Source organism: Leptidea sinapis, chromosome 5 (assembly GCF_905404315.1).
Source record: "Leptidea sinapis chromosome 5, ilLepSina1.1, whole genome shotgun sequence".
Classification (NCBI taxonomy): domain Eukaryota; kingdom Metazoa; phylum Arthropoda; class Insecta; order Lepidoptera; family Pieridae; genus Leptidea; species Leptidea sinapis.
The window spans coordinates 12,164,309-12,190,420 of record NC_066269.1 but is presented as its reverse complement, the minus strand read 5'-3'; the positions used below and the strand labels follow the sequence as shown (position 1 = coordinate 12,190,420).

Sequence of the window (26,112 nt, the reverse complement as noted above, 5' to 3'; positions counted from 1 at the left end):
GAGCTGATAGTGGAGTGCGCCAGACCAGAGATGACAGAAATACTCAGCACGTTGACCGGCTTCAAGCATTACTGTTCTCTATATATGATGCCCAGCTTCTTCGAAGCTAATTAGCTTCATTAACATCATAACCATTAAAAAAAATATGCATTTTAGTCCAATTACAACGTACAAGGGAGCTCTCGTTTCTTTATATCAATAATGACAAATAATAAATTATTACAAATTTTTGTTTCCTACAAATTCCGCCATCTTGGCCAATTTTCCAATCGCACCGTCTGAATGAACTTCGATATTCGAATTTCGAATTGGTTTCCAACTGTTTGTGAGCAACAAATATTGATCATCACGTGCTTAATGGGAAAGTACCTCGCGAGTTGACAATGACATCGTAAACCCTCGCTCACATCTCGCGAGCAGACACTCTGTGTTTAAGTACTTATTGAAATTAAAACAATGAACTACTTATCACTTTATTGACATTTACGTTAATCATAACCGGACTAATGTCGTTCACTTATAAAAATGAAATTCGTTCCATAACTTCGTACACAATATGTACAAGATATACCGAAGACCATGTTGTTTTGAAATACTTTGGTAAAGAAACAGGAAATATCATGCGCGGAAAAGCTTAGAACAAGTGTGAGTGCTCTCAAACTGCCTTGGAATCGGAAGCAATGTTATCAAAACTCACACACTGTCAAATTAAAACGAGGCGTTATTTTGCGGAAATCCATAATTATTTAAATATTATGAATCAATAACTTTAGTGTTAATTCCGCTCAATTTTGTTAGACTACACTCTTAAGGGACGAGACGAACAATACTTTCAGCTGATGGTAATTGATGCGCCCTGCCCATTACAATGCAATGCCGCTCAGGATTCTTGAAAAAACCCAAAAATTCTGAGCGGCGGTACAATTGCGCTCGTCACCTTAACGTACATAAAATGTTAAGTGTCATTTGTCCAGTAATTTCACTAGCTACGGTACCCTTCACACCGAAACACAATAATGCTTACACATTACTGCTTCACGGCAGAAATAGGCACCCGTTGTGGTACCCATAATCTAGCCGACATCCTGTGCAAACGAGCCTCCCTCTGGTTAATACATGCAGGATGCAACCTCCCCCGCCAGCACTACTACACTACTTGACTGATTACGCCTTGTCGCTGAACTATCGAACTCGAAGACCGTGTTAGTTGGTGATGTGAAACCCTGCTGAAACGAATTCGACAAATGTTTCGCCTCTACACGAAGCATATTCAGGACTATTGACTCGCCAAACTTTGGAACGAATGAATTAAATGAGACCTTAAGCCTAACAACGTTCTTTTATACAAACGTCGAATGCGCTGGCACGCCGTGATTGGTCGGCTGCCGTGGCGAAACAGAAATACCCCCAGAAATAATATTTCGTAGCTACGGTGAAGAACCATATTTGTTTTTTCATTTGACAAATTCAAATATATTTATTCAAAGTAGCATTTTTAATCACATATTGAACGTCAAAATCCCACATCCATTAAACAATATATGCCCCAGACCTGAGAAAAACTGGCGCAAAAAACTCAGCAGGCTTCTGTTTCTTAATAAAATTTGATTACAATAAAATGTAATAATTAATAAATAGCCTGAGGCCGGTCGCTCCATTCCCAATCTGTGGTGCTAAGAAAGACATTTATGTTATAGTAACCTTTACCACTTAAACGTTTTTTAACAATTCTTTTGAATTTCGTTACAAATTTTGATTTATATTTTTTTTTGACGTCATATTGTAAAAGCATATACATCGCAGTGTAAGCATATTCTTCTCGTGTTATTTCCAATTTGTAAAATGTTTTAGATGTGTATTATAAAAAAAATATGATGATATATTTTTTTGTAACACACAGAAAACAATGACATAATAATAATGCACACAAATCTACTCTTATTACTCGTGAATAGTATTTTTCCAATTCACGATCTAATTTGGCCAATCAATGCAAAAGAACACTGTAACCAAATTTCGATATTAAGTGTTCTAATAACTTTGAAATACATGCTATATTCGTATGCACCTGTATCACTTTCTCGAGCAGTAAGCACTTTAATTTGACTAATAAGTCGGGGAAAAACTTTTCGCATAATAATAGTATCGCATAATAGTATGTGTAAACTTGTAACAAAATCTCAGGTTGTACTATTTGTTTCTCGTTGGTTTTGATGACATTAAAAAGGTTCCATTAACAAAAAAACAATTAAATTATTAAAATTTTGTTTCCAGCTCTTTTTCTTTTTTTTTGCCAAAATGAGTGAATCTAATAAAGAAATTCGAATCATTCACAAAAGCAGTAAGAGAACCACAAAGTTGGCTTAAGCGTTTTAATTCCGGGAATTTTTACTGTCAAAGATGCACCTTGATCTGATCATCCTGTTACGGATAAAATTGACGCTTTATTAATCAGCAGATCATATCACTAGTTACGATATAGCAGAAGAATTGGGAATTAGCCACAACCCAGTTTTGAACAATTTAAGAAAAACTAGGTGCACAATAATGGACGATATTTGGGTGCCATACAAGCTCACTAAAACAAACTTAATGAACCGAGAACTCATTTACGATTCTTTTAATGAGACCTAGGTAAAGTTTGTGGCAAACCCCGGGTTAACTAGCAATAAGATGATGCTATATGATGTATCATTCAGAATTATATTTCCTACATAATCTACTGTTGTAAGCCTTCTTTGCCAATGAAGTATTCCGCTTTCTTTTGTGTCATCTACACACACGGACGCACAAAAGAGTCTTAGTTAAACGGTTCCTGTCGACTCCGGTGTGGAAATCTCAACCCGAGGTAGACCGCCTACACTCTTGCAAGATGAGAAGAAACAGATGATAGTCGCCTGCGTTTGGAGAGCGAACTTACTCTGTGTTAGCAATACGCGAAGGGTTATCGTCACGTAGATCAATATTAGATTGTGTAATCGTGTTGTATGTTAGATTTAACATTGATTATTAAGTACTGCTACGCATTTCAACTCTAGGGAGAAACAAATAATGACATTCAAAATGCAAGATTCCTGCTTGGAGCATTGCACATTTTTCCTCGTTTAAGAGTATTTGTTGTCAAACGAGTTTATTCTCGTTTAATGTTCAATAAATAATTCCACCGCAATAACCAACCACGGTAAACACGCTTAAATGCAAGGGACGGCGATAATTTTTGTATGAATACGCAAGCCATAAATGAATACACGAATGACTGCGCAGTATTAAGGACGTATCGAAGTAATCACCGAAAATTTAAAACATCCCGTATTGGTCCGATGATCACGAACAATAACAAAAAAAAAAAAACAACAACTTATACTTGGAAAACTGGTACCGAGTCAATAAGAGCGAGTAATGAGATTGTTGTTTTGATAATTATAACAATAAATAAATACAGTATAACTTGTAGTGATCGGAGCTACAATGTTATCTAGTATGTGGGACATCGGAATAATACTGCAGATAACGACGTGCCCAAGCTATTTTATGATAGCGAGTGGAATTATTTCCGTTTGAACTAAACATCAAGGATAGGACCTAGTACTTACCCTTGGGTGAACCTGCATGAACACGGTTTACGTGAAGGTACACATTGTATAGTAAACCCAAACAGGGCACTCCATAACAGCGCTGAAATATAAGGAAGCTATTCAGAAGCCCACATCATGAAAGATATCTAGTAAATGACTATTTAAGTATAGTGAATAATAGTAAAAGCATAATAGTATTACCAGTGGGAGGCTCCATTGCACAGGATGCCGGCTAGATTATGGGTACCACAACGACGCCTATTTCTGCCTTGAAGCAGTAATGTGTATATGTGTATGAGTATTGGTGTGTTTCGGTTTGAAGGGCGCCGTAGCTAGTGAAGTTACTGGGCCAATGAGACTTAACATCTTATGTCTAAGGTGGCGAGCGCAATTGTAGTGCCGGTCAGAATTTTTGGGTTTTTCAAGAATCCTGAGAGGCACTGCATTGTAATGGGCAGAGCGTATCAATTACCACCAGCTGAACGTCCTGCTCGTCTCGTCCCTGACTGTCATAAATAAAAATTATACTGAAATTTCTCGAGTGCGCCTCCTCAGTAGTCGAGAGATTCTTTGAGAAGTGTACTTGGTTGTTTGTCGCCCTTAGGTTTTTGCTGATGAGATAAGTTTTAGTGTGATATAATATCTCATCTCTCATCATCATATTTTAGTTTCTCGTTGGCCATTTATATTTCGGATATCTAACCCTTACATAATAAATACACTTGCCGTTGCCATATTGCAAAATCTCAGGAATCATGTGTACCAATTGTATAATTACTTTGATCGCGTTAACGCTGGGGTGGATTAGGTAAAAAATTAACTAAAATAAACCGAATGGAACATGCGAGATATTAGATAGGTTTGGTTTTAACTCGTCTCGACCACGTCCACGATAAGTTACAATTAATGACCATTAATTAGCACATCGCAATTAGTGTCGAAAACCAGAAATTTATTTTAATTGAACAATGTTTAGCTTTATTTCGAATATTGTTTGCGGGTATGCGCTACACTGATTGCTATAGGAATAAAACCATGCCATGTTTAATATGGTAAATGGTATAAACATTCTATATTCTCAAGGCCTAAATTAATATAGTAGTTCTATTTATTATTTATTCAACTCAGCGAGACAGAAAGATATCTTATATAGTACTTAGTGTAGAAACTAGACAAAATCTTAACATACGATGCTGTTAATATTTCTGGAAATACAAATCTGTAAGGGTCATAATATGTTCATATATCTCGATACAACAACGAGAAGTCAAAAAAAAATCAAAAATTTATTTATTTAGCATTTTAGTAAATAGTATTTGAAGGACTTCCCTTTTAAGTTCGCAGAACCTGTCTTAGGGAAGACCGCTCTTTCCAACGGATAAGAATGTTTACACATTTAACAAAAACATAAACTATACCTAAATAAACCAATCTTAGGCATAAAATAAACAAACTAAAAATTGTTTCAATATTGAAGGTAGATTAATATTTGCGTGACTCACACTAAACTTGTAAATAATATACCTACATAAAAACACTTGTCATCGTCTCAAGAATGTGCGACCACTGTAACTATGAACTAAGGTAATTTGTAGTTTTACGAATATTTATTTAATAGTAAAATGTAGAATAGATAGAAGTGTCTGAACAATAACACAGCAACAACACAACCAGAAGACTTTGAGCTGAAGGGGAGAATAAAAAATAAAGGAGATCGCCGGAAATAAATAGAGTTAAGTAGAGAATGGAGGACATACGAGCGACTCCCTTGTTGGTTAGTGATGGTCACCGCCAGCCGCTTACATACCTACAGCTCCAGAAAAGTCAGAAACGCTGCCGGCTTTTCATATAGGTACTCCCTTTTATGAAAATATCCATGTCGTCATTTCAATACCTGAACGAATGGCCCAACGAAGTTCGTTCCATAGTTTGGTTGTACGTGGGCAGTACGGTTACTGAACAAGTACATGCGTCAACTCGTGAACGGATGCTGCTTGTGGTGCCAGGTCGACCTGTTATACTTAATAAATAATTGTATTTGTTGAATGCAACTACTAATTGTGACAGTAATCACGACCATCATTTTCAAGAGGCATCCTTACGCAAACAATGAATTCAAGCTCTAAAGGTTGATGCAACCAATATACGAAAATTTATATTTAAACAGTTTAATACATTTTATGAAATATTTAATATTAATTAAACATGATGCAGCACCTCACAAACTAATTTGTTATGTATATTAAAGCGATTGTGAAATAGTCTTTTTGATTGAAAAGAGTCGCCGTTGAGTTTCATCTATGTTCTTCTAACGAGCTGATCTTTTTCCCAACATAAAATATGTAGTAGATTCAGTGATTCAAATTACCTTAATATTTTAGTGCATATTTTCTGTGATGAATAAAGAAATATGAGCTCAACAGAGCCAGTATCGGACTAATGAAAGCAGCATTAAGTATTAGGTACGAAGAGTTCTTTAAAAATATAAAAAAAACTATCAATTAAGGCTCAAAACAGTAAAAATGTTCATTTAAGAAATGAATTATATAATTTTTGAATAATTCCATGTCTATATTTTATGGGTACTGAATCCAAAAATACTACTTAGTCTAAATAGAAAGTTGGCCTTTAAAAATTCATATCTTTAAAAATATTAGCTTTATCGTGAAAAGTCATAGGACCTTTTTTATTTGTATTTTAATAAAGAATGATTATACGGTTGTTAAATTATCCGGTTGAAAAAATAACAATTCCTTGTTTAAACAATATGGGACGGGGTTGCCCCATGCATTTATATCATCAGTAGAGCAATTTGAAAAGGATCGCATAAAAAATTGAGGTGGAATAATAGTTTTCAGTACTAATGCGCCGATTCCTCCTGGACTAAGTGGCGTTTTATTTTGCACAGCGCACCCTGAGCGAAAACTTTTTGGCTTAATATTAAATATTAATGATATCTATATAATGAACAATACGCGGGTAAAACTGCGGATCAGATACTAACATTATTATAAAGTTAAAATAACACGAGACACGATAACTGTAAACACAATGAATATTATGTGAATGTGTGCGTGTACAGCAATAATTTACAAAGATGAATTATTATTATTATTGTTTATTGCAGACTTTAGTAATTGCGCTTTACATTGAAACATTGCAATTGTTTACAAGGCTAAGGCCCGGTGGTAGTACCAAAGCAGAGAGGAGAGGAGATGTATTTTGATTACCAATCAGATTTCGTTATTTCCACGACTCCTCTCCGCTTAGCTTTAGTGGAAATGGATCAAGCGGTGAGGTGATGTTTGATTTTTCTATAGGATTCTGTGCCGCGCCTTTCTTTTAATGAAAATAAGGGACGATATGAGCAGGACGTACAGCTGATGGTAATTAATACGCCTTGCCCATCAGGATTCTTGAAAAACCCAAAAATTCTGAGCGGCACTGCACTTGCGCTCGTCACCTTGAGACGTAAGATGTTAAGTCTCATTTGCCCAGTAATTTCACTAACTACGGCGCCCTTCAGACCGAAACACAGTAATGTTTACACATTACTGATTCACGGCAGAAATAGGCGCAGTTGTGGTACCCATAGGCCATAATCTAGTCTAGCGATCAAGCGGCGCGACAGAGTGTAGATGCGTGTAGGCGGGCGTGATGACGTCTTCGTTTCGTAGACATCAATTGACTGATTTCGAGCTCGCACAGCGCACATCTCCTCTCCGCTTTGGTGGAAATAGCCTGTCAGTTTCGCGGCTTATCCCCTCTCCTCTCTGCTCCACGTTTCGTTCAGCGCTAGACTTATGTGCCGTCACTTATACCTGTTACCAGAGTATAATATATCATGGAGTATGCAAGAGTTGATGCAGGTGTACCAGGAGATAATAAGGGCGAATTATAGTTTTAACACCGCTATCACAAACACCTTCCGTCTCGAGTGGCAGCGGAGCCAAGGCCGCGCGTACCACAACAAACAGATAATCTAAATCGGCGACGACACAAAAACCGCTTTGTTCATACGTTTTTACCTCGTCCCATTCAAGTTTTCCTGGTATTTGTCAATTTTAAACAACATTACATTGCGATTACCTTTTTATTGCGCTTCGGTTTTTACGATACACCTCTATTTGGGTGACGCTAGAAAGAAAATAAGGTTCTTGTTTTCGTAACGAACAAAAAGTATTTAAGTGGTTAGCAAATCATGTTCTGAGTGCTTTTTTTTTAAATAGACACGTTCTCAGAGCTGAACTTTAGACAACTACTTAAAAAATAAAATAAAACTATAGAGAGAGATAAATAAGTCATTCATTTAGGTAAAAAATTTGTTCCTTTATATCCTAGGATCCCATCGCTCGATTCTGCAGGTAGGTACGCGTTTTTTTCATGAAATTATTTTAAAATGAAAGTTTAGGGAGTATGCAATGTATTAGCGATATGTATTGCCTATAGATAATTGGCCGCAAGGACCTGTAATATATTTCAGTACTAGCAATGCCACGCGGTTTCACTCGCTTACATAACGATCTCGTGGTAGTCGAAAGTCGGACTAAGTATAGATTTATTTTTGTCAACATAAAAGTTTTATTTCACTTATTATTAGCATTATTTTCTTAAGATTGACATTTTTAAATTCGTTATATATCTTTTAAATGGAATGGCCGATTTTAATAATTTAATAAGTATTTTACAGGCACTGAAACTGTAATTGTATTTTTAATTAAATATCATATAATGGAATAAGGATTAAAACAGAGGTATGAATAATATGGTTTGATTATTGTCAACTTTTAAAATGTAAAGAGAGAAATTATAGTGACATAGCTACAGTAATTGGAAAAATTGTATCGCGGACATTTTTGTAGATATTAATGCGTTCTCTATTACTGTAGAGCATTTTTTATTCTATCATCAATAGTTTCCGCAGCGCACGCGATGACAGATTGTTTATGATAATTTTTTTACACCTTGGGTTATATTTTTGAATTTTTATTAGGGATCTCTATTTAAAAAAAAAGGGATATAGCATTATGTCACTCAGTGCAGCTTTCTAATGGTGAAATAATTTTTGAAATGGGTCTAGTAGTTTTTAAATGTGTTACATACATAACACAAATGTTTTCTCTTTATAATATTTATGCATAATTTATTTTATTTTATTTTTGTAAGAAAGTCCCCCAGTATTCTTTTTTGCTTTCATTTACAGATGAAATCATTAATGTTGACTGCTTTGGAGGACTCTAAAGTTCAATATTTTAAAAAGTTCAAACAAACATTTATTTGTATGAAGTACGTAATATGAAAGAAACATTTTTTCAAAACTGGTTAACACGTATGAAAAATAATTTCTTATAGCGAACTAGCGTTATATTGGATAATTATTTATGAATTAAATTTACGGCACTGTACGGGTTATTTAATTTTCTAGTCACTTAAACCGCGTTATTCGAAAAAAGAAACAAATTCTAATCAATTTTAAACAAACAAAAATCTACAAAATTCACCGTAATTATACCTAACTGCGCCGCGCGCGAATTTTTTTTTAATGAAAATGCAGTGCCGCTCTGAATTATTGAAAAACCCAAAAATTCTGAGCGACACTACAACTGCGCTTGTCACCTCGAGACATAAGATGTCAAGTCTCATTTATTTCCCAGTGAAGTCCCAGTAATTTCACTAACTACGGCGCCCTTCAGACCGAAACACAGTAGCTTTCACATTACTGCTTTACGGTAGAAATAAGCGCCGTTGTGGTACCCATAATCTAGCCGGCATCCTGTGCAGAGGAGCCTCCCACAGGTAAAATGTATTTATATGAAACGAAATTGCTATTTTCCCTATGAATCCTGTTAACGATGTCGTCACCAGTCGTGGTATGCTTCGGTTCTTCCATCACCGGGGCAGCTGCAGCAGTACAATGTGACGGTATCTTTGGAATATCCTGGTGCTCCGGATTATGATACAAGTCCTAAGTAATATCATGTCGCCTTGAAGAGGATGCTAATCACATTCAAGGACTGCATTACAGACTAATTATTATTATGATTTGGGGATAAAAATGCACAAAAATCCGAGGATCTATTGTGCCCCTGCTTTAGCTAGCACACCTTTCCTCAACTCTCTGTCTAAGAAAATGAGATAAGAAAAAGAATCGAGGCTACTAACTAGGAAACGTGTTACTGTGCCGAGATTTAAATTATATCCTCGAGACCTATTACTTTTAAAAATCGTAAGATCCTCAGAGGATTTAGGCGGGGCATGTCCTCTGATTATTCCAGACTTAGACACAAACAGGCGGAGCTTACTTAGGCGTATTAAGTCTCAAAATCTCAGCTAGCCTGTAGACGACCAGCTCGAGCCAAGAGCAGGCGATTAACTTAAGGATTTTATTTTGTGGAAAAGGAGGAAAAACGAGCTTAAGGATCACTTGGTGTTAAGTGATTACCAGAGGAGTTACATGAGCGTTGCCGGCCTTTAAGAGGTGTGCCCATGTATATCGCACGGAAACACCGCACAAGGAAGCTCAATCCACAGCTTTGTGGTACGTGGAAGAAAGGTCCTTGAAAACCGCACTGTGGAGGAACGCCACACATTCATTGATAAGAGTTATCAGCTTTCTAACAACATAACGTTTATGGTGATTGCATATAACAGTACGTTCTCTCAACGTGACTGAGACTGCGATTAATGTTCGCTGGTCGGAGATAAGAAGTACTTACTATTGGAATAGACAATGTTGGTTTGTTTCACGAGCATCTTGTACAAGGTCGCAATAATCAGTAAAAACTTTGCACAGATATCACCGGCATAATAACACCATAAATCATATGTTCATTTGATATATACAATGAATATAAACTTGTTATGCTTATTACTCGGATAAGGATTTCATAAGTCTTTTGTTGGGCGAATTACGTATTATATGGTTGTACAACTGGATCCCAGAAAATGTACAAAACGTGTGTTAAAGGTGATTAATTACAGACAAAAATACCAGTGCGAAGCTTGTCTGCTCAATATGTCGGAACCAGCGGAGTCTATTGGTGTTGCCAAGCACTACTTGTGTTCTGCAGCTAGGGACACGTTAGGTATATCTCAAGTCGACGAACATTTTCCAACAATCTTGAGCGTTTAAACAAGCAGGGCGTATCACGTACGTATCGCTCGTCTCGTCACTTTATCTCATAAACCACGAGCGACTGCTAATTTAAGAAAAATAAGTCCGTTGAACAATTCTAAAAAGTAGGTGGTAGATTAAACGATAAATGTTTTAAAAATCGAATTTTAATACAAGAAGATCAGGGAGCTTTATGTGAAGGCTTGCAATACTATCAGAGATTCATAAGACTATTTGTTGATAGCGAGGCAGATCCACCGGTCTAACAAGATCGCACCGACACGGTGTGGTATCACATGCGGTTCAATCAAGAAACCATTTTCGAAAATTAGAACATAATTTTATTTATCTAAACAGAATATAACACTTAGTAGAATTAAGATGAAATGTAGCGGAAACTAAGACATTGTTATTACATATTTAACAATAGGCGTGACAACTTAGGGCACGATATATTTCTGTCATATATGGACAATAACTCAACTGCAAATGGAAAAAACCTAACACACTCTGTCAAAATGTACATCGCTGACAAAGAGACGGACGTAGGCCTAAAATATAGGTTTTAAAAGTTCATTGACCAGTTCTTTGTTCAGGAGAATGAGACCCTAGCAACCAGTGATGACGCGAGTACTGTGAGACCAGGTCCCGATCACTGAGTCGGATGAGCTGTCAGTGTTAGTTTGGATACCTGATCCTCTTGAAGTCCAGGTCTGCGGGCGCCACGGTCTTCCAGGCGCCGTGCAGGTAGTTCCGGCAGATGCGAGCCGCCACCTCGCGCATCTCCGACTCCGAGCCGCACATCTGCAGCTTCTGGCGCACAAACAAACAGACAAACTCACTCTCTGACATTTACTTGACCAACTTACTTCCTACTATTGAGTGGCGCCCAAGTGCAGCTCTGTTTTGCATACTTTGGTGTCGAGAACATGGACCTCATAACCCGGTAGACTCTAATACCTACATATTTGCAATGCAAGCAATTCACTCAATTGGGGTCGCCCACGAAGTACTGAACGGTAATAATCACAACTTATAAACAATCGCTATTAGCTACTGTGGACTTTAATAAGATCTGTTTTCCTAACATGATGAAAGCTGAAAGAATTCGCCCCGTATAAGGTGTCTGTGAGGTATAAGGCTGATGGTGGAGAACATCCCTGAACCAAATACCTTCAAAAGCCACTACCCCAGGAGGTTACCTACCCGACTGTGCCACCAACAGTTAATATTAGACACGTAGTTTATCCAAACCCCCGTTGCATTCTGGGGTTTTTCACACCCATCCCGCCTTTTTAATGCCTGGCATTTCGACACTCTCCTGTGATTCCTCTGGTGTTGCCAAAGTGCGTGAGCGGCGGTGATCACTTGCTATGTTTTCCGTAAGCTAGATCGCCCTACTCCTCCCACAAGAAAATCTGCAGTTTTTATAGCACAAAATATCAACATTCAGTCACTCCGTTGCAGCAGAACGGTAAGCGACTCTCAAACGCTGGTGTTGATTAGTGCATGGAGCACTCGCCGCTCGGACAACGACATATTATTTTTAACTTAATGACAACGCTTATCAAGAGTAGGTCTCATTTATAATAAGTATTTAAATAATAGCTGGGGAAAAGTATAATTATAAAGATATTACATAATTTAAACTTGTATTAATACTCGTATATCTTTGGCTGTATTATTTGTAGGTTTTGATGACATTTAAATTTTGAATTTACAAAATGAATCAAATATTACTAAAATGTTATTCCCAGCTATTTTTGTTTTGTACGACTTATGAAAAATCCTATACACTTCGATTATCATTATTTTATTAAAAAAAGAAAAAACTGCAATGCAAACATGGTTGGTTTGAGCGGTGTCCGTCCGGAAAAATTGATGTCAAAGGTGCATCTTGACCTGGTCGTCCTGTTACGAATAAGATGGACACCATTTTTGAAGATCTCTCAGTTCTTCAGTCCCGCCACTTATAACGTAGTTTATACATCCTCTTTGATGTTCAGTATTTCCCGTTTGACGCTTGACGTCTCAGTGCTCAGTAATAAATAATTTTCGGAGTCAGTACGTACTAGTAAATTATGTGCGATGCTCTTTCATAGAAATTATTATTTATCAACAACAAGCGTAGTATTGGTATTAGAGATAGCGGTATCGTATCGGGCACGCGCACCGTACAACGGCTGTGATATCTTGATGATAAGGTCACTCAGGGCCGCGCCTCCTGGGGTTCCGCACACATCACGTTCACTGTGGAGCCAAGATCCTAAAACTAACACAAATACAATGTGGTTCCGTAGAAATATGTGTTGCAAGAGGCATGGTCGCTGAAGTATGAAACAAATGGTGTAGTTGACCAGCTATCGTCAGAGTGTCGAATTTGTGTGACAGTGTGCGCGCGAATCGAAATAATTAAATCTGATAATTTGTCCCCTAACGCGCCAAAAGAACAAAAATAACTTCAAAATTAATTAGGTATATAAAAATAATACATTATGACGAATGTGTCCGCGAGAAAGCGCCGCGTACGATACGCTTTCCATTCTAGGCACATATATGCTTCTACAACGAAACCCCAAATGAATCTAAAAACTGATAACAGATAATCAAATAACAATCTTGTAACAAGGCCTGCTACAAAATATTACCAAATTTATATTTTAGATGATAGCATCACCTAGAAATAGATATTTACTCAAATTTATGTAGTTTTTGCATGATGAAAGACGATAAACAACTAACTTCTTTGTCCTCTTTTTTGGAGTCGTACTAAATTAAATGTTTTATTAAGCGGACAATGGCGGAGTAACAGATCATATTGGCGAAACAGCTCTAGCAAAGTCAAACGTATTGTAATGTCGGAAAACCCCGAGTCGGTCCTCGTTCACCAGTTCCCGCTTGAAGCAAACATGTCAGGAAGAGCTAATTAAATGTTTCTGTTGTTATTGACTGAAGGTTGCTGTGAACGGTCATCAGACGCGGTGGTAACCCATCATGCCCAATGTATCGACGCCGCGCGAGCGGTGTTACATGCACCACCCTCACGATGTTATTAAATGTGTCGGTAAACATTGGAGAATTGAACTGATCCAATCAATATTAGAAGAGTACTGCAACCGGACTGACTTCTAACGGCATTCATAAAAAGGCAATATATCTGGCTCACTATGCATCCCCCATCTCACGTGAAGTGACGTCCCAACTACCTATAGATCATAACTATTTTTTAATCTTAGACTATGACCCATAATAATTCTAAAAGAATAAAATTTATTTATATTGCCATTTATACTCCATTTACTGATTTTGCTTTATTTATTCAGTTATATTGATAATACCTAACTATAAAAAAATAATCTGCTACTCCAGGAGCTACTTCAATTGTTGCGGCTACTCAAAACCAGTGCTACATTGCCACCACGACAGTGCAGCTTATTTTTAAAAATATTGTATATTTTTAAAAAGAGCGCAATTAAGAATGCTGGGAGAGTTGCTTGCACCGCTTCTTCTTCGAGCGCTATTTGTTTCCGAAGCGGTGGTAGTGTTAAAAACGACATCAAAAAGAATTCCAAAGAAATCAATTTTGAGAAAATAAATGCCTTTTATGCCTTTTACTGAGTCAGCTCCATTTGGTCATAATAATAGCCGCACACTTTTTCTTTTCTAGGTATCTTCTTCGTCTACCTTTCTTTTTTAAGTAATGATTTGTATTATTTACTTAGGCTTTATGTATTTATTGTTTTGTTATTTAACTGTGTGGTTATTATCTATACTAATATTATAAAGCTGCAGTGTTTGTTTGTTTGAACGCGCTAATCTCTGGTACTACTGGTCCGATTTGAATGATTCTTTCAGTGTTGGGTCCATTTATCGAGGAAGGCTACAGGCTATGTTTTTTTTTCAAAATTAGGGATCCGTAATAAAATTGCTATTTTGTAACACAAGGTGTAAAATCGAAAACCTATTTTTGCGTGCGCTGCAAAAACTATTGACAATAGAACAAAATGATGTACAGGCTATAATATAGGCAATATTGTATTACTTATAAAACTATCGCGTGAATTATACTTTATATGGCAAAACAACGTTTGCCGGGTCAGCTAGTTTTCATTATATTCTGTGCGATCATCCGATCAACATAATATTAACTTCTTGTATACATACATATTCTTCTTCTTGTATATATAAACTGCCTCTATTTTAACTAAGGCATGACTTCTGCCTATATCCACGATGCTATAAAGACATAAACGCTCAATCGGAATTAATACACACTTTCGTAAGACACGTTATCACAATATCGTATGTAATTACTAGAATACGGGGAGATAGTCCGCCACGTGCCAAGATGGCGGCTGGGGATTTAGCCCGCAATAATAATTACCTTTATTGTGTGATAACCTGATAATCGGCCTAGTAACACCGAGCCTATACGCTCTTTATCGTATTTACCAAAAAAATCGGGAAAAATAGAAAATAATAGTGCGGCAACCGAGTGAAGAAACATAATGAAGAGAAATTATGCTTCTTCACTCGGTTTCATGTGAGGCCGAATTTGCGCCTTATATAGTTGCAGGCGGTGGCTTATAGTAATGTACTGTCTCGCCTTACTGAGTACATCAAGCTCTTTAGAGGCTAGTTTAGCCTTCTTTTTCAAGTGACCACGGAACTGAACGTCGCTCGATATATCGACACCAAGTATGCCGATACAGGCTGTTGCAGTTAGAGGAGTGATCTCGAATAGAGGGGTTACGACAAAGGGAGACTTTTTAACGGTAAACGCATAAATTTGTGTCTTCTTGAGGTTGAATTGGACTAAATTTTGTCGGCCTCATTCCGAGACTTTGCAAAGCATGGTCTCGATTTTAGAGACAAGTTATCTTCGACGCTATCCTGAGACATGTTGGCACGGAAGTTGTATGAAGCATACCCTGTTCTGTCGTCAACATAGCAATAAATACTGTTGATATGCAGAAGAAACAGTGTAGGGGATAGCACGCAACCTTGCGGGACACCAGCGGGAATCGGGTAGGATGGCAGTATCGCTATAAGCGCTTTATGCTACACCCGGTCGAAAGCCTTTGCTTTGTCTAAACACACCGCCATAGCTCAAACGTTTGTACCCATTTATGGGTGAGGTATGCTTGAAGATCACCAGCTGAGCGACCCTGACGGAAACCGTACTGGCAGTTGCTCATCAGCTGGTGCTCGTCTAGGTATCCCAAGAACTAGTGGTTGATAATCGACTGCATTACTTTGGAGAAAATGGAGGTAATGGCAATGGGGCGGTAGTTGGACGGATCCGAGCGTACATCTTTCTTAGGGATCGGGTGCACTAAAGCCGCCATCCATAATTTTGGGACTACGCCTGATGGGCAGGAGGCGGAAAAGGACCGACGCCAATTCCGAATCACATGTTCGCAGCACTATCGGGAGAAAGCCATCGGGCCCGTTCGATTTATTAATGTCCAAGGTGAGGAGCACCTTAAGCACGGCGCCATACCAGAATTTTAACCCAGGCATGTATGACTCGCACCGTGGATTCTTTTTAAAAGAAAATACGGAACGAGACGAGCATGACGTTCAGCTGATGGTAGTTGATACGCCCTGCCCATTGCAGTGACGCTCCGGATTCTTGAAAACCCCAAAAATTCTGAGCGGCACTAGAATAATTGCGCACATCACCTTGAGACATAAGAATTTAAGTCTCATTTGCCCAGTAATTTCATTAGATACGGAGCCCTTCAGACCGAAACACAGAAATGTTTCTGCTTCACATCAGAAATAAGCGCCGTTATGGTACCCATAATCTAGCCGGCATCCTGTGTAAAGGAGCCTCCCACTGGTAAACTGGAATATGCGTTGGTGGTGCACCTTTGTCATCCAGAATCAAGTTGAATTCAAAGAGGGAACCCACGAGATCAGCTTTCTCTTTCACGTCATGGATCAGCGAGTCATCGTCCTTGTGCAGTGGTGGAATGACTGGCTGTTGTAGTCCAAGGTGAAGTAGGAGGCACCAAACCGCACGAAAAGTCACCCATACGATAGACCGACAAAATGGAATCTGTTGTGTGTCGAACCGATCAGGAGTGCACTCGAATAACCTCTAACAGAGAGAGATAAAAGACAAATTTTGAAGCACATTACATTTGCCCAGATAAAAAAAACCTCCTGACAACCACGACCGCTCCGGCACGAGCGTGACCACCAAGACGTACAAAGGAAAGTTGTTAGCTCAAATAAGAAAAACCAACATCCTTCTGATCACCTTCACAATATTACGGATCGCGTACTGGCAGCAGCATTCCGAATGCTATCTCGGAAAAAATTAATTTAATTCTGAATCATCATATAGAATTCAATACCTAGCAATAATAAGTTTTATAATGACAGTACAGTAGAGCCTTGATAATCCGAACTAGCAAAAACTAACCCCTGTTCGGACTCACGAAGCGTTCGGATTATAGTATGTAAGGAGAAAAAAAAACATTTTTATTCTTAAAATAGTGTTTAATTATATACATAGTTTAAGAGGTACAGTAAGCAACGAGCTGGGCTTTACATATTGACCTTGGGAACGCTCTTATTACAAGCAGCGTAAGGACTACAGTCGTAATGCAAATAAAAAGCCCGGCTCGTTGCTTACCGTACATTTACATAATAATTAGGTACCATAAAATACGTAAGGTGTAAATTGTCTATTTAGTCATAAACTGATCTATTTTAGTTTGGCGAGTCCTGTTGATGGACCAGAAAAAAGCTTTGTCCCTCAAGTTACGTAGCATCATCTTTTCCGATAAGGACAGGTCATTTTCTTCAGCCCACTCCAAGCAAGTGTTCAAAGATGATATGGCTTGTGAATGAGTAATTTTCTTGACATTTGAAGCAAAATAATCTTCAGCTAAAGACTCGTCATTCTCTTGCGTTATTTGGGTTATGATCTCATCATCAGTTATAGGATCTGTGCAATTCTCCTCTTCACTCATGGACAAGAAAGTGGAAATGGTTTCTTCTGTATAACCACGATTACGTAAAAGACTGAGCGGGAGATCGTCTTCTACGTCGAAGTCATAATTTTCTTCTGATCTATCTTCTGTTGAATTTATTTTTTCAGGCCAAAGAGGCTTCCAAGATTTTTCGATAAGAGACGATGATACATGATCCCAACATTGCGCTAGCGAAAAAATGGCATCTTTAATTGTGACGCTTTTTATAACATCATGCAAGGTTAAAGCCTCATCGGCTTCTTGCTGCACGAACATTTGAATCAGGAGTTTCTTTTTGTAATTTATCTAGACATTTTGGATTACGTTTTGATCCATAGGTTGGATCAAAGGCGTACAATTTGGAGGCATGTACAGTACAGAGAAGTTGCCGTCTTCTGTTGTCAAATCTTCAGCATTTGGATGTCCAGGGGCATTGTCTAAGAGTAGCAATGCTTTTTGTGGCAGTCCCATTTTTTTTAAATGGCGTTTGACTTCAGGAACAAAATGGCCTCTAAACCACTCGAGAAAAATATCTCTGGTTACCCAAGCACGCCTCTGCCCTTCATAATGCACTGGTAATTTTACAGATCCAAAAGATCTTGGCTTTTTTGCCTTCCCCACAACTAGCAATGGTAATTTGTGATTCCCTGTAGAGTTTGGGCAAGGCATAAAAGTTATTCGCTCTTTAGACACTTTCGACCCAGGAGCGCTAGTTTCAGCAGAAGAGGCTAAAGTTTTGTCCGGCAGAACCTTCCAAAACAATCCTGATTCGTCGGCATTGTAAATTTGTTCAGGGCAAAGGTTCTTTTCTTTTATCTCGTTTAGGAATTTTTCTTGGAATGGTTGAACAGCTTCCGTATTGCTAGAGACTTTCTCACCTGACACTTTCAGCTGACGTATGCCATGACGTTTTTTAAAATTATCAAGCCATCCTCTACTTGCAGAAAAATCCGAACCTGTTAGTTTTTTATGGAAGAATCTCGCTTTTTCCATTACGACCTCACCAGACAATGGAATGTGGCGTCGTCTTTGTTCTAAAAACCATGTGAACAGTGCTTCTTCTAGCACTGGATTCTCTGGTAATTTTAGAGTTTTTCTGAACCCTGGTCCTTTCTCAGTTTTAGCTATAAAAGATCTCAATTTTTGCTCATTTTTCTTGAGGTCTGTAATTGTTGATTTTCCAACGCCATACTTACAAGTAAGAGAAGTTGCCGACACTCCGTCCTTTAAACTGTCTAGTATGGTGCACTTTTCGGCTATAGTCAAAGTTTTATGTTTGCGTTTTGGTGTTGGAACCATCTTTATAACCTCAAAAAACACGCCGCGCACGAGTACAGAGCAGAAAAACGTGGAATGGACGCGCAACGTGGCAGTCGTAACTGCAGACTAATTAATAAACAACATAGCAGCGAGGCGAAGGCGAGGAAGTGGGGTGGGGTATGCAGTTCGGATTATAGTGACGTTCGGATTAGCCTGAGTACGGATTATCGAGGCTCTACTGTAGTAATAATTTCATTGTATTTTTTTCTTTCTTTATGTAATATGGATTCAGTACCTGAAAATAATACCTAAAATGATTTGATTTGATAAGCATCGGTCGATTGTCTCAGTATTTTACTTTTAGTACTGACAACAATACGAAACTAGCACTGAAACAATGATTGTAACCGTGGGCTTGCTGCCGCGACATAATTATCAATTAAACATTAATACGTCACTCAGAACATAGTCAAGTTACAAGAGATACCAGACGTTATTATGATCTTGTTGTTTGTTCTCTCAACATACACAAACAAGATTCCAGTGTCAGTGATGACGTCTTCACACACAGCACCAGTAATCATTAATAAAATATGTAACAAGGGAATCAGATAATATGTTCATCATAATATTGACTCGTCACAGAACATTAACTTTATATTGGATTTTTATGGAAAAGTTTATCAGGCGACCTAATAGTAAGTGTCTACATCCGTCCACACACAACCACAGGAAAGTCTTTGATTTTTATTAGGGTTTTCGATGGTACCGGTGTCCAATCGTCCTAGAACCACGCGAGGAAGCTTATTCCTCAGTTTGGTTGAGCAACAACGAAAACTCCTTGAAAAAAAAAACAAATCCAAATTGGTACGATGATATAACCTTGTGCCATGAGGTGCAGCTCTGCGTTGCACGCGATCAATTGGTTCGAGCTGATACTGGAGTGCGCCAGACCAGAGATGACAGCAATACTCCGTATGTAGCGCGACCTGCGCCTTATAGAGCGCTAGAAGGTTGTCCCAAGAAAGCTATATAATACAAATCCTTGTTGCACCATATCGGATAATATACCGGTATATTTACTGCATGCAAATTAAAGAGTTATAAACAAAATTTATTACATATTAACCCATCTGTGCGTCGCAATGGAAGATTATGTATGTTGGTTTTGTATGGCGTTCTAGAAAACAAAAACGTGGGCCAACTCTGATTATTCTTATTAGAAATTTTATATGACGATAAGAGATGACGAGAACAGCTGATGGTATCTTAGTGATACACCCTGCACATTACAATGTAGTGCCGCTCAGCATTCTTGAATAACACAAAAACATGAGCAGCTCCTTCAGGCATAACATGTTAAGTTTCAATAGCCCTTTGATCTCACTATTTAAGACACTTTACTGTCGCTGTGGTACTTATCTAGCCAGCACACTTAGCTAAGAAGCCTCTCAGTTGTGACGAATATTTGAAAGTCGGCTGAGATTCGCGCAATATTCAGCCGAATACCAAATCCCATGAATACACACAAAACGAACATGATTTAGACATTTGCCATAATGGTGCAGCAGAATTAAGTTGTCATCTTTTAAAATACCAACTTGAAATTGACTCTAATAGAGTTTTATATGTTTATTATTATAACTATTAAAATAGTATTAGTGAGAAACGCTTTGGGTACAATCACTTATAAACTGCATTTGTTGTCCTAGATTTTTAATAGTTAAGTATTTATTTTTTCAATAAACAAATTTACACGAAAAACATTCAAGAAATTATTTAAAAATATTATTCACAGGTAAGCTGCTTGCTGATTGCTGCTCGCTTCCCCCGTAACCTATGGTCGTGCCGTTTATTACACATTTAGGTCAAGGGCGTGGCCGTATACCTTCGTATTATTTGGTAAGACGACATCTTTCGCCTTCCTACATAACTGCGCCTGGCTTCCGCATTAATCTGATCCGATCCACAATAGTTATGGTATTTATTTCTCGGTTTAAAAGTGTTATGAGTTATTTGCGTTCAAGAATATTACTTAAGAAAATTGGGGATCTACTGATAAGGCCAGATGAAGAGAAGCTCTCTGAAGCACGGAAGGGGAAGAAGCCAGAAAAGTATTCAGTACTGTTAAAAATACAGCTCCGTAATATTGTATTCCGATATTTTGTCTATTTGTTCCGATATTTGAGTATTTTTTGTAACATCATTTTGTATAGATTATACATATATAAGAGTGGCAATGAGTTTCTTGCCACTACTCATTAGAGCTCAACTTTTCCGAAGTTTAGGTAAATATATACACAAGTGTAACTCTTTGACCTAAGTTAATAACTATATTTTATGAATTTGAATTTAATATGCCTATGCCTATGCCTATATGCATAAGTTTTACACAATCTCAGGGGCATAGCTACTGCCGTATCTGCCGATTCAATTATACGGGGCCCCCGGGCCACTGGTGCCCCTGACACGCGTAAACAAAAATATATAAAGGTAAGGACAGTGTATATATAATTTGAATTGTTTGTAAAAATTTCGGAAGAAGTGACATAGATAATTATGATGAATAAATATTTCTTTTAATTTCATGCAAACCTTTTTTTTCTTTTGTAAGAAATCTTTACCCATGCAAATTTTTATATACACTATGCCACTGCACATGAAAGTATATGTGTGTAACGAACCTTATGCTTGTATTTGTATTGCATTGCATTGATAGCCGACAATTATCGCTTGATTCAACAAACAAATAATTATCTAATGAGTGTAATTGCAAGGTGTTTCATACTCAGACACAGCACTTGACTTTAGTTAACTCATGAGCTGTTCATCATAATCGTAACAATTAACAAATCAGCATTCTCATTTATACCACTTCAGACACTCACAAGCTATAGGTATTACATTGTAATAGCAGGCCCGCAAAAAGTACCTATTTATTATAACTGTGACAGCCTTTTATGCATACGATGCATATGCAGACAGTGGAAACGCCACAGCATATATTCATAAACCACAAGACTGTGGTTGAACAACAGCAGTTTCTGTTTCTGAACTGTTTCCGCAATTAGACCACTTAGTTGGGTCCATTTTGCGTGCAGTGTTGACTAGTCATTCCAACTAGCCCAGCTCCTTCCAGAAATTTAGAATACTCCTGGGGTGTACACAGATTTGGAGAGACATTGTATTCAGTAAGGTTTTTGCCGGTTGGTTGGCCACCCCCACATAATCCAGGATTAATAGCAGCCTGCTAGCTTTCTGAGAGATTCTGAATCAGTTGATAAGAAGATAAGTTGAGATCCACAATGGCCCAATCAAGAGTATCAGCTAAACTATGAATATGAGTTCGTACACAAGGAAAATTACTAACATAATGTGTTGAATGACTGCTTCTAAAGAAAGATATACAATTAACCAGTAGTAAGCTAAACACCATGGACACCATCAGGTGCAGATATTAGCTTTTCTGATCTGAGTCTTTTGTTTTGAGAAATATATTGCTCCTTACAACAGGATTACAAAATACAGGTGGTACTTTTGGTGGGTGGTACATAAATTATAGTTATATGTTATACATTATATTATATTACATATATATAAGTTATATAAATGCAACAAAAATATATTTGACATCAAAAAATTACTTCAACATAAGTTACAAAGTAAACATAAATTAATAATAAAAAGTAAAAACCACAAAGTTATTGAGTACAGTACTGTGGCTACACATACTGAAAACAAATAAAAATGTAATGTGAACACTATATTGTCTATTATAAAGATACAAGTTTATATAACTATGAATATATTAATTAACATTTATGATTACAATTTACAACTTGAAACTGAGTTTCCTATTGCAGGATCATCCAGCCACCACAAGTGGCACCCATTCATTCACAACCATATTTATGGGGATGGTACAGCCCACACGACAATATATGAGCTGAAAGTCTCCTGACGCAAGAACTCAACCAAATAACACAAAAAAATGTGTATCTAGATATAAGCTGAACACCTACAATAATTAAAGTTCAATATTTTGTTTATTCACTTATAAATTACCAAAATTAACTGAAAACTTAAGACCTTTACAGCAATTCACACCCGAAGATTACTACCATTTAATCCTTAACATTTTAATGTGACTTTTCAATAAGTTTTATTTTTATAAAGACTTTAGGAAAACTAACATTATTGCTGATGAATAATGTTTAGAGTTTACTTAGCCTACAGCTGGGTGTTAAGAGTTTGTTTTAATATTGTCTTTGATATCTTCATATAAACTATTGACATTTTTATGAACATATACAAAATTATTGAAATATTCATTGGTTAGTAACAGTCATAATTTTAAAATCCTTAAATATAGATGTAACTGACTCCCTCGGTCCCACAATATAATTATGTAGCATATGGGAACACCTCTTTTCTGCAGCACAAGGCTATAATAAATATGAGAAGCATTGCCGCATAAAGAAAGACTCAATGTTGTGAAGGAACTAAAATAAACCAATCTTGCAGTTTCATTGTCTGTACAGGCTACAATTTGGGTGAGTGTTCAATTATTATAATTTTAAAATATGAATCATCGCTATGAGTGATCATTCCATTAGTGGCACATACTCTATAGTTTATGGGAACACCAGAGGAATCAAAAGAGTGTAGCCAACCTTTTCATACCAAGAATCTTGAACCAAACAATTCTTAAGATTGGCAAACTTTTGTTAATTCTTGATTGACCTATATTTTGTTTTCTTAGGTTATTTGTTTTTATTTTTGGCTATTTATCATGTAAAATGTTTGTGTCCAACACAACCCTGTGTCTTCATTAGAATAGCTAGTATGCTTAACAGTATGCTAGTATAATATCTTGAAGTGTGTTATTATACTAAGATCATGAAAGAAAAAAATAACAATAAAAATTTTATTTGAGCCTATTTGTGGTGTGGTATTTCAACATGATCAAATTAAATAAAATTCATTAATTATTGACTTAAAGAGTTTCAAGGTAAACAATAATAGTATAACCTGTAAGTATTTTAACAATTTTAATAAGACTATTAATTTATTCATTGTTGTCATTTCAAAACAAAATATTTAACGGTGATAAAACTGGCATTACTTATATATCGTTAATTTATTGTTCTTTCAATCATTGAAAGTTTAAAAGTTGGCAGTATTTTACTGTTTTGAGTAATGTGTACAAAGATACAAATTACAAAGTGAGCGCAAAAAGGAATCATCAGATTTTTCTAATAAGTCCCGTTCGTGTTCAAAATTCATTTATCTCACTTCTTCCAACATGTTAATTAATTTAATTAGCCGAAACTATTCCAACATACCCAACAGTCGCTGCGATTCATTTCGAGAAAACGCCGGTAACAGGTTCTCACCTGGGTTAATGCTTTTTTAATTGAATAAGACATTATTATTGGAAAAAATCATAAATAAAGCACGTCTGTATTACAAAAAATATCACTTCCCGCCACTCGCCCGCCGGCCGGTGCGGAAAACACGGGACTCGCGAATTGTATGTAGGTATTGATTTTTAATGTGAGTTTGACAATTGACATATTGGTGTTGCCAAAAATAAATATATTTCCAACAGGTACTTTCGAATTACAATTAGTATAATAATTATAATTTGTATGATAATAAAAGTTTATTAATATAAGCATTTCTTTAAATATAACCTGGTATGCTAACCTTCAATACAAATTAACAAAAAATTACTTAAATGCACCTAGTTCCTTTGTCAAAGCTGTGACAAATATTTAATTAAACTAAAACTCAATATTATTCAAAAATGCTGTAAACAGTCTCTGTAAAATGTAGAAAAGGAATAATCATAATTTTTATATCAAATGGTGTCTTGTAATATAATTGACTAAAAGCATGTTGATAGTTATTGATTAGCTTAAGCTGATTAGTAAGAATTTCATAAATTTATCACTGACAGTTTATGAAAGAGCCAAATAAATTATAATCATCTTAACCATAATATAGTTTGAAGGTTTCATATTTTCCCTTGCTGTTTATCCTTTTATCTATTATAGATTATAATATTAGCAATGCCTAATTTGATGAAACCTGAGTACATAATAGTTATGAAAAATATTGTTTTGAACAGGATTTAACTATGTGAAAGTTTTTATGTGAGCATAATATAGAAAACAAATCTAATTAATAAAATAATTACCTCGCATGTTAAAAATGTGCAACAAACTTATTTTATGTCATTAAATATATTCTACATCTTAGTATTGGGGCATAAATATATATGTTATTATTAACATGCCATGCATTCAATTTTAATACCTTTATATATATTATTCAAGTGTTGAGGGCACAATAGGTATAACCACCTACTCTCACCACAGTGTTCCCAGTTCGATCCTTGCCTGCTACCCACCAAGGCGTTTTCGAAATCATGTGGTTTTTTATACATAAGGAGGTCTACAAAACTGTTGTAATTTTGCTTGTGTTACAAGATGCTATTGGTCGCAGTGACCACATAGCATTCGATGACTTGTTTGAACTCTTATTTGTCCTTTCCCTCCATTAAAAATTGTTCATAATATAGTATTTTCTTACACAAACCAATTTAGATTGTTAAATTATCTTTTAGCTATGACTAATTAACAGAATAGGGAATTATACAGTTAACTATTCTGTGATTAGTATTTTCTACAAAAAAAAATATATTGCATACCTAATCATTTCTACAACTAATAACATTATAATAATACTGTAAATATTAAACAAGTAAAATATTATAAAAAAAAATATAAAATATTTAGAGAGAAGGAATAATAAGTACATAATGATGACAATGTAGTTCACTCACAGTAAATCATAATTATGTGCTTATTATATGAATTCGTACCATTCTTATATATTTTATGTAGGTACGTCATAGGGTGGCCTGATGTGCGGTGCAAAAATATAAGTATTTGCAACATGTACTGGTTAAATGTAAATAAAGCACCACTTCTCATTAAACTATGCATAATAAATCGATTTACCTTTGCCATTGTTTTTCTTAATTGTTCTCTTATGAGTTTTCTCAGACTTTTGTATTTTAATTCAATTATTAAATTCACAGGTGTTATTTAACATTCGCTACGTGCGCACTTATCGAGATAAAAATATCAACTGACGATTGACGTTAAAC

At 36.5% G+C, this 26,112-nt stretch overlaps 1 protein-coding gene across 2 annotated transcripts in view; it reads right to left on the bottom strand.

Moving 5' to 3' along the window:
• Nucleotides 1-26,112, bottom strand: part of LOC126980152 (choline/ethanolamine kinase) — a 45,027-nt gene extending 18,915 nt beyond the window's left edge. Inside the window, exons 1-2 of one of the 2 annotated variants that reach the window (XM_050829741.1) lie at nucleotides 25,964-26,112; nucleotides 11,381-11,502 (exon numbers count right to left, since the gene is read on the bottom strand). In XM_050829741.1, coding sequence (XP_050685698.1) covers nucleotides 11,381-11,502; nucleotides 25,964-25,972 — 131 coding nt within the window. In that variant the 5' untranslated portion in view covers nucleotides 25,973-26,112. Of the gene's footprint in view, nucleotides 1-11,380; nucleotides 11,503-24,280; nucleotides 24,446-25,963 lie in introns of those variants that run through there. The other variant, XM_050829740.1, reaches the window with a different exon arrangement.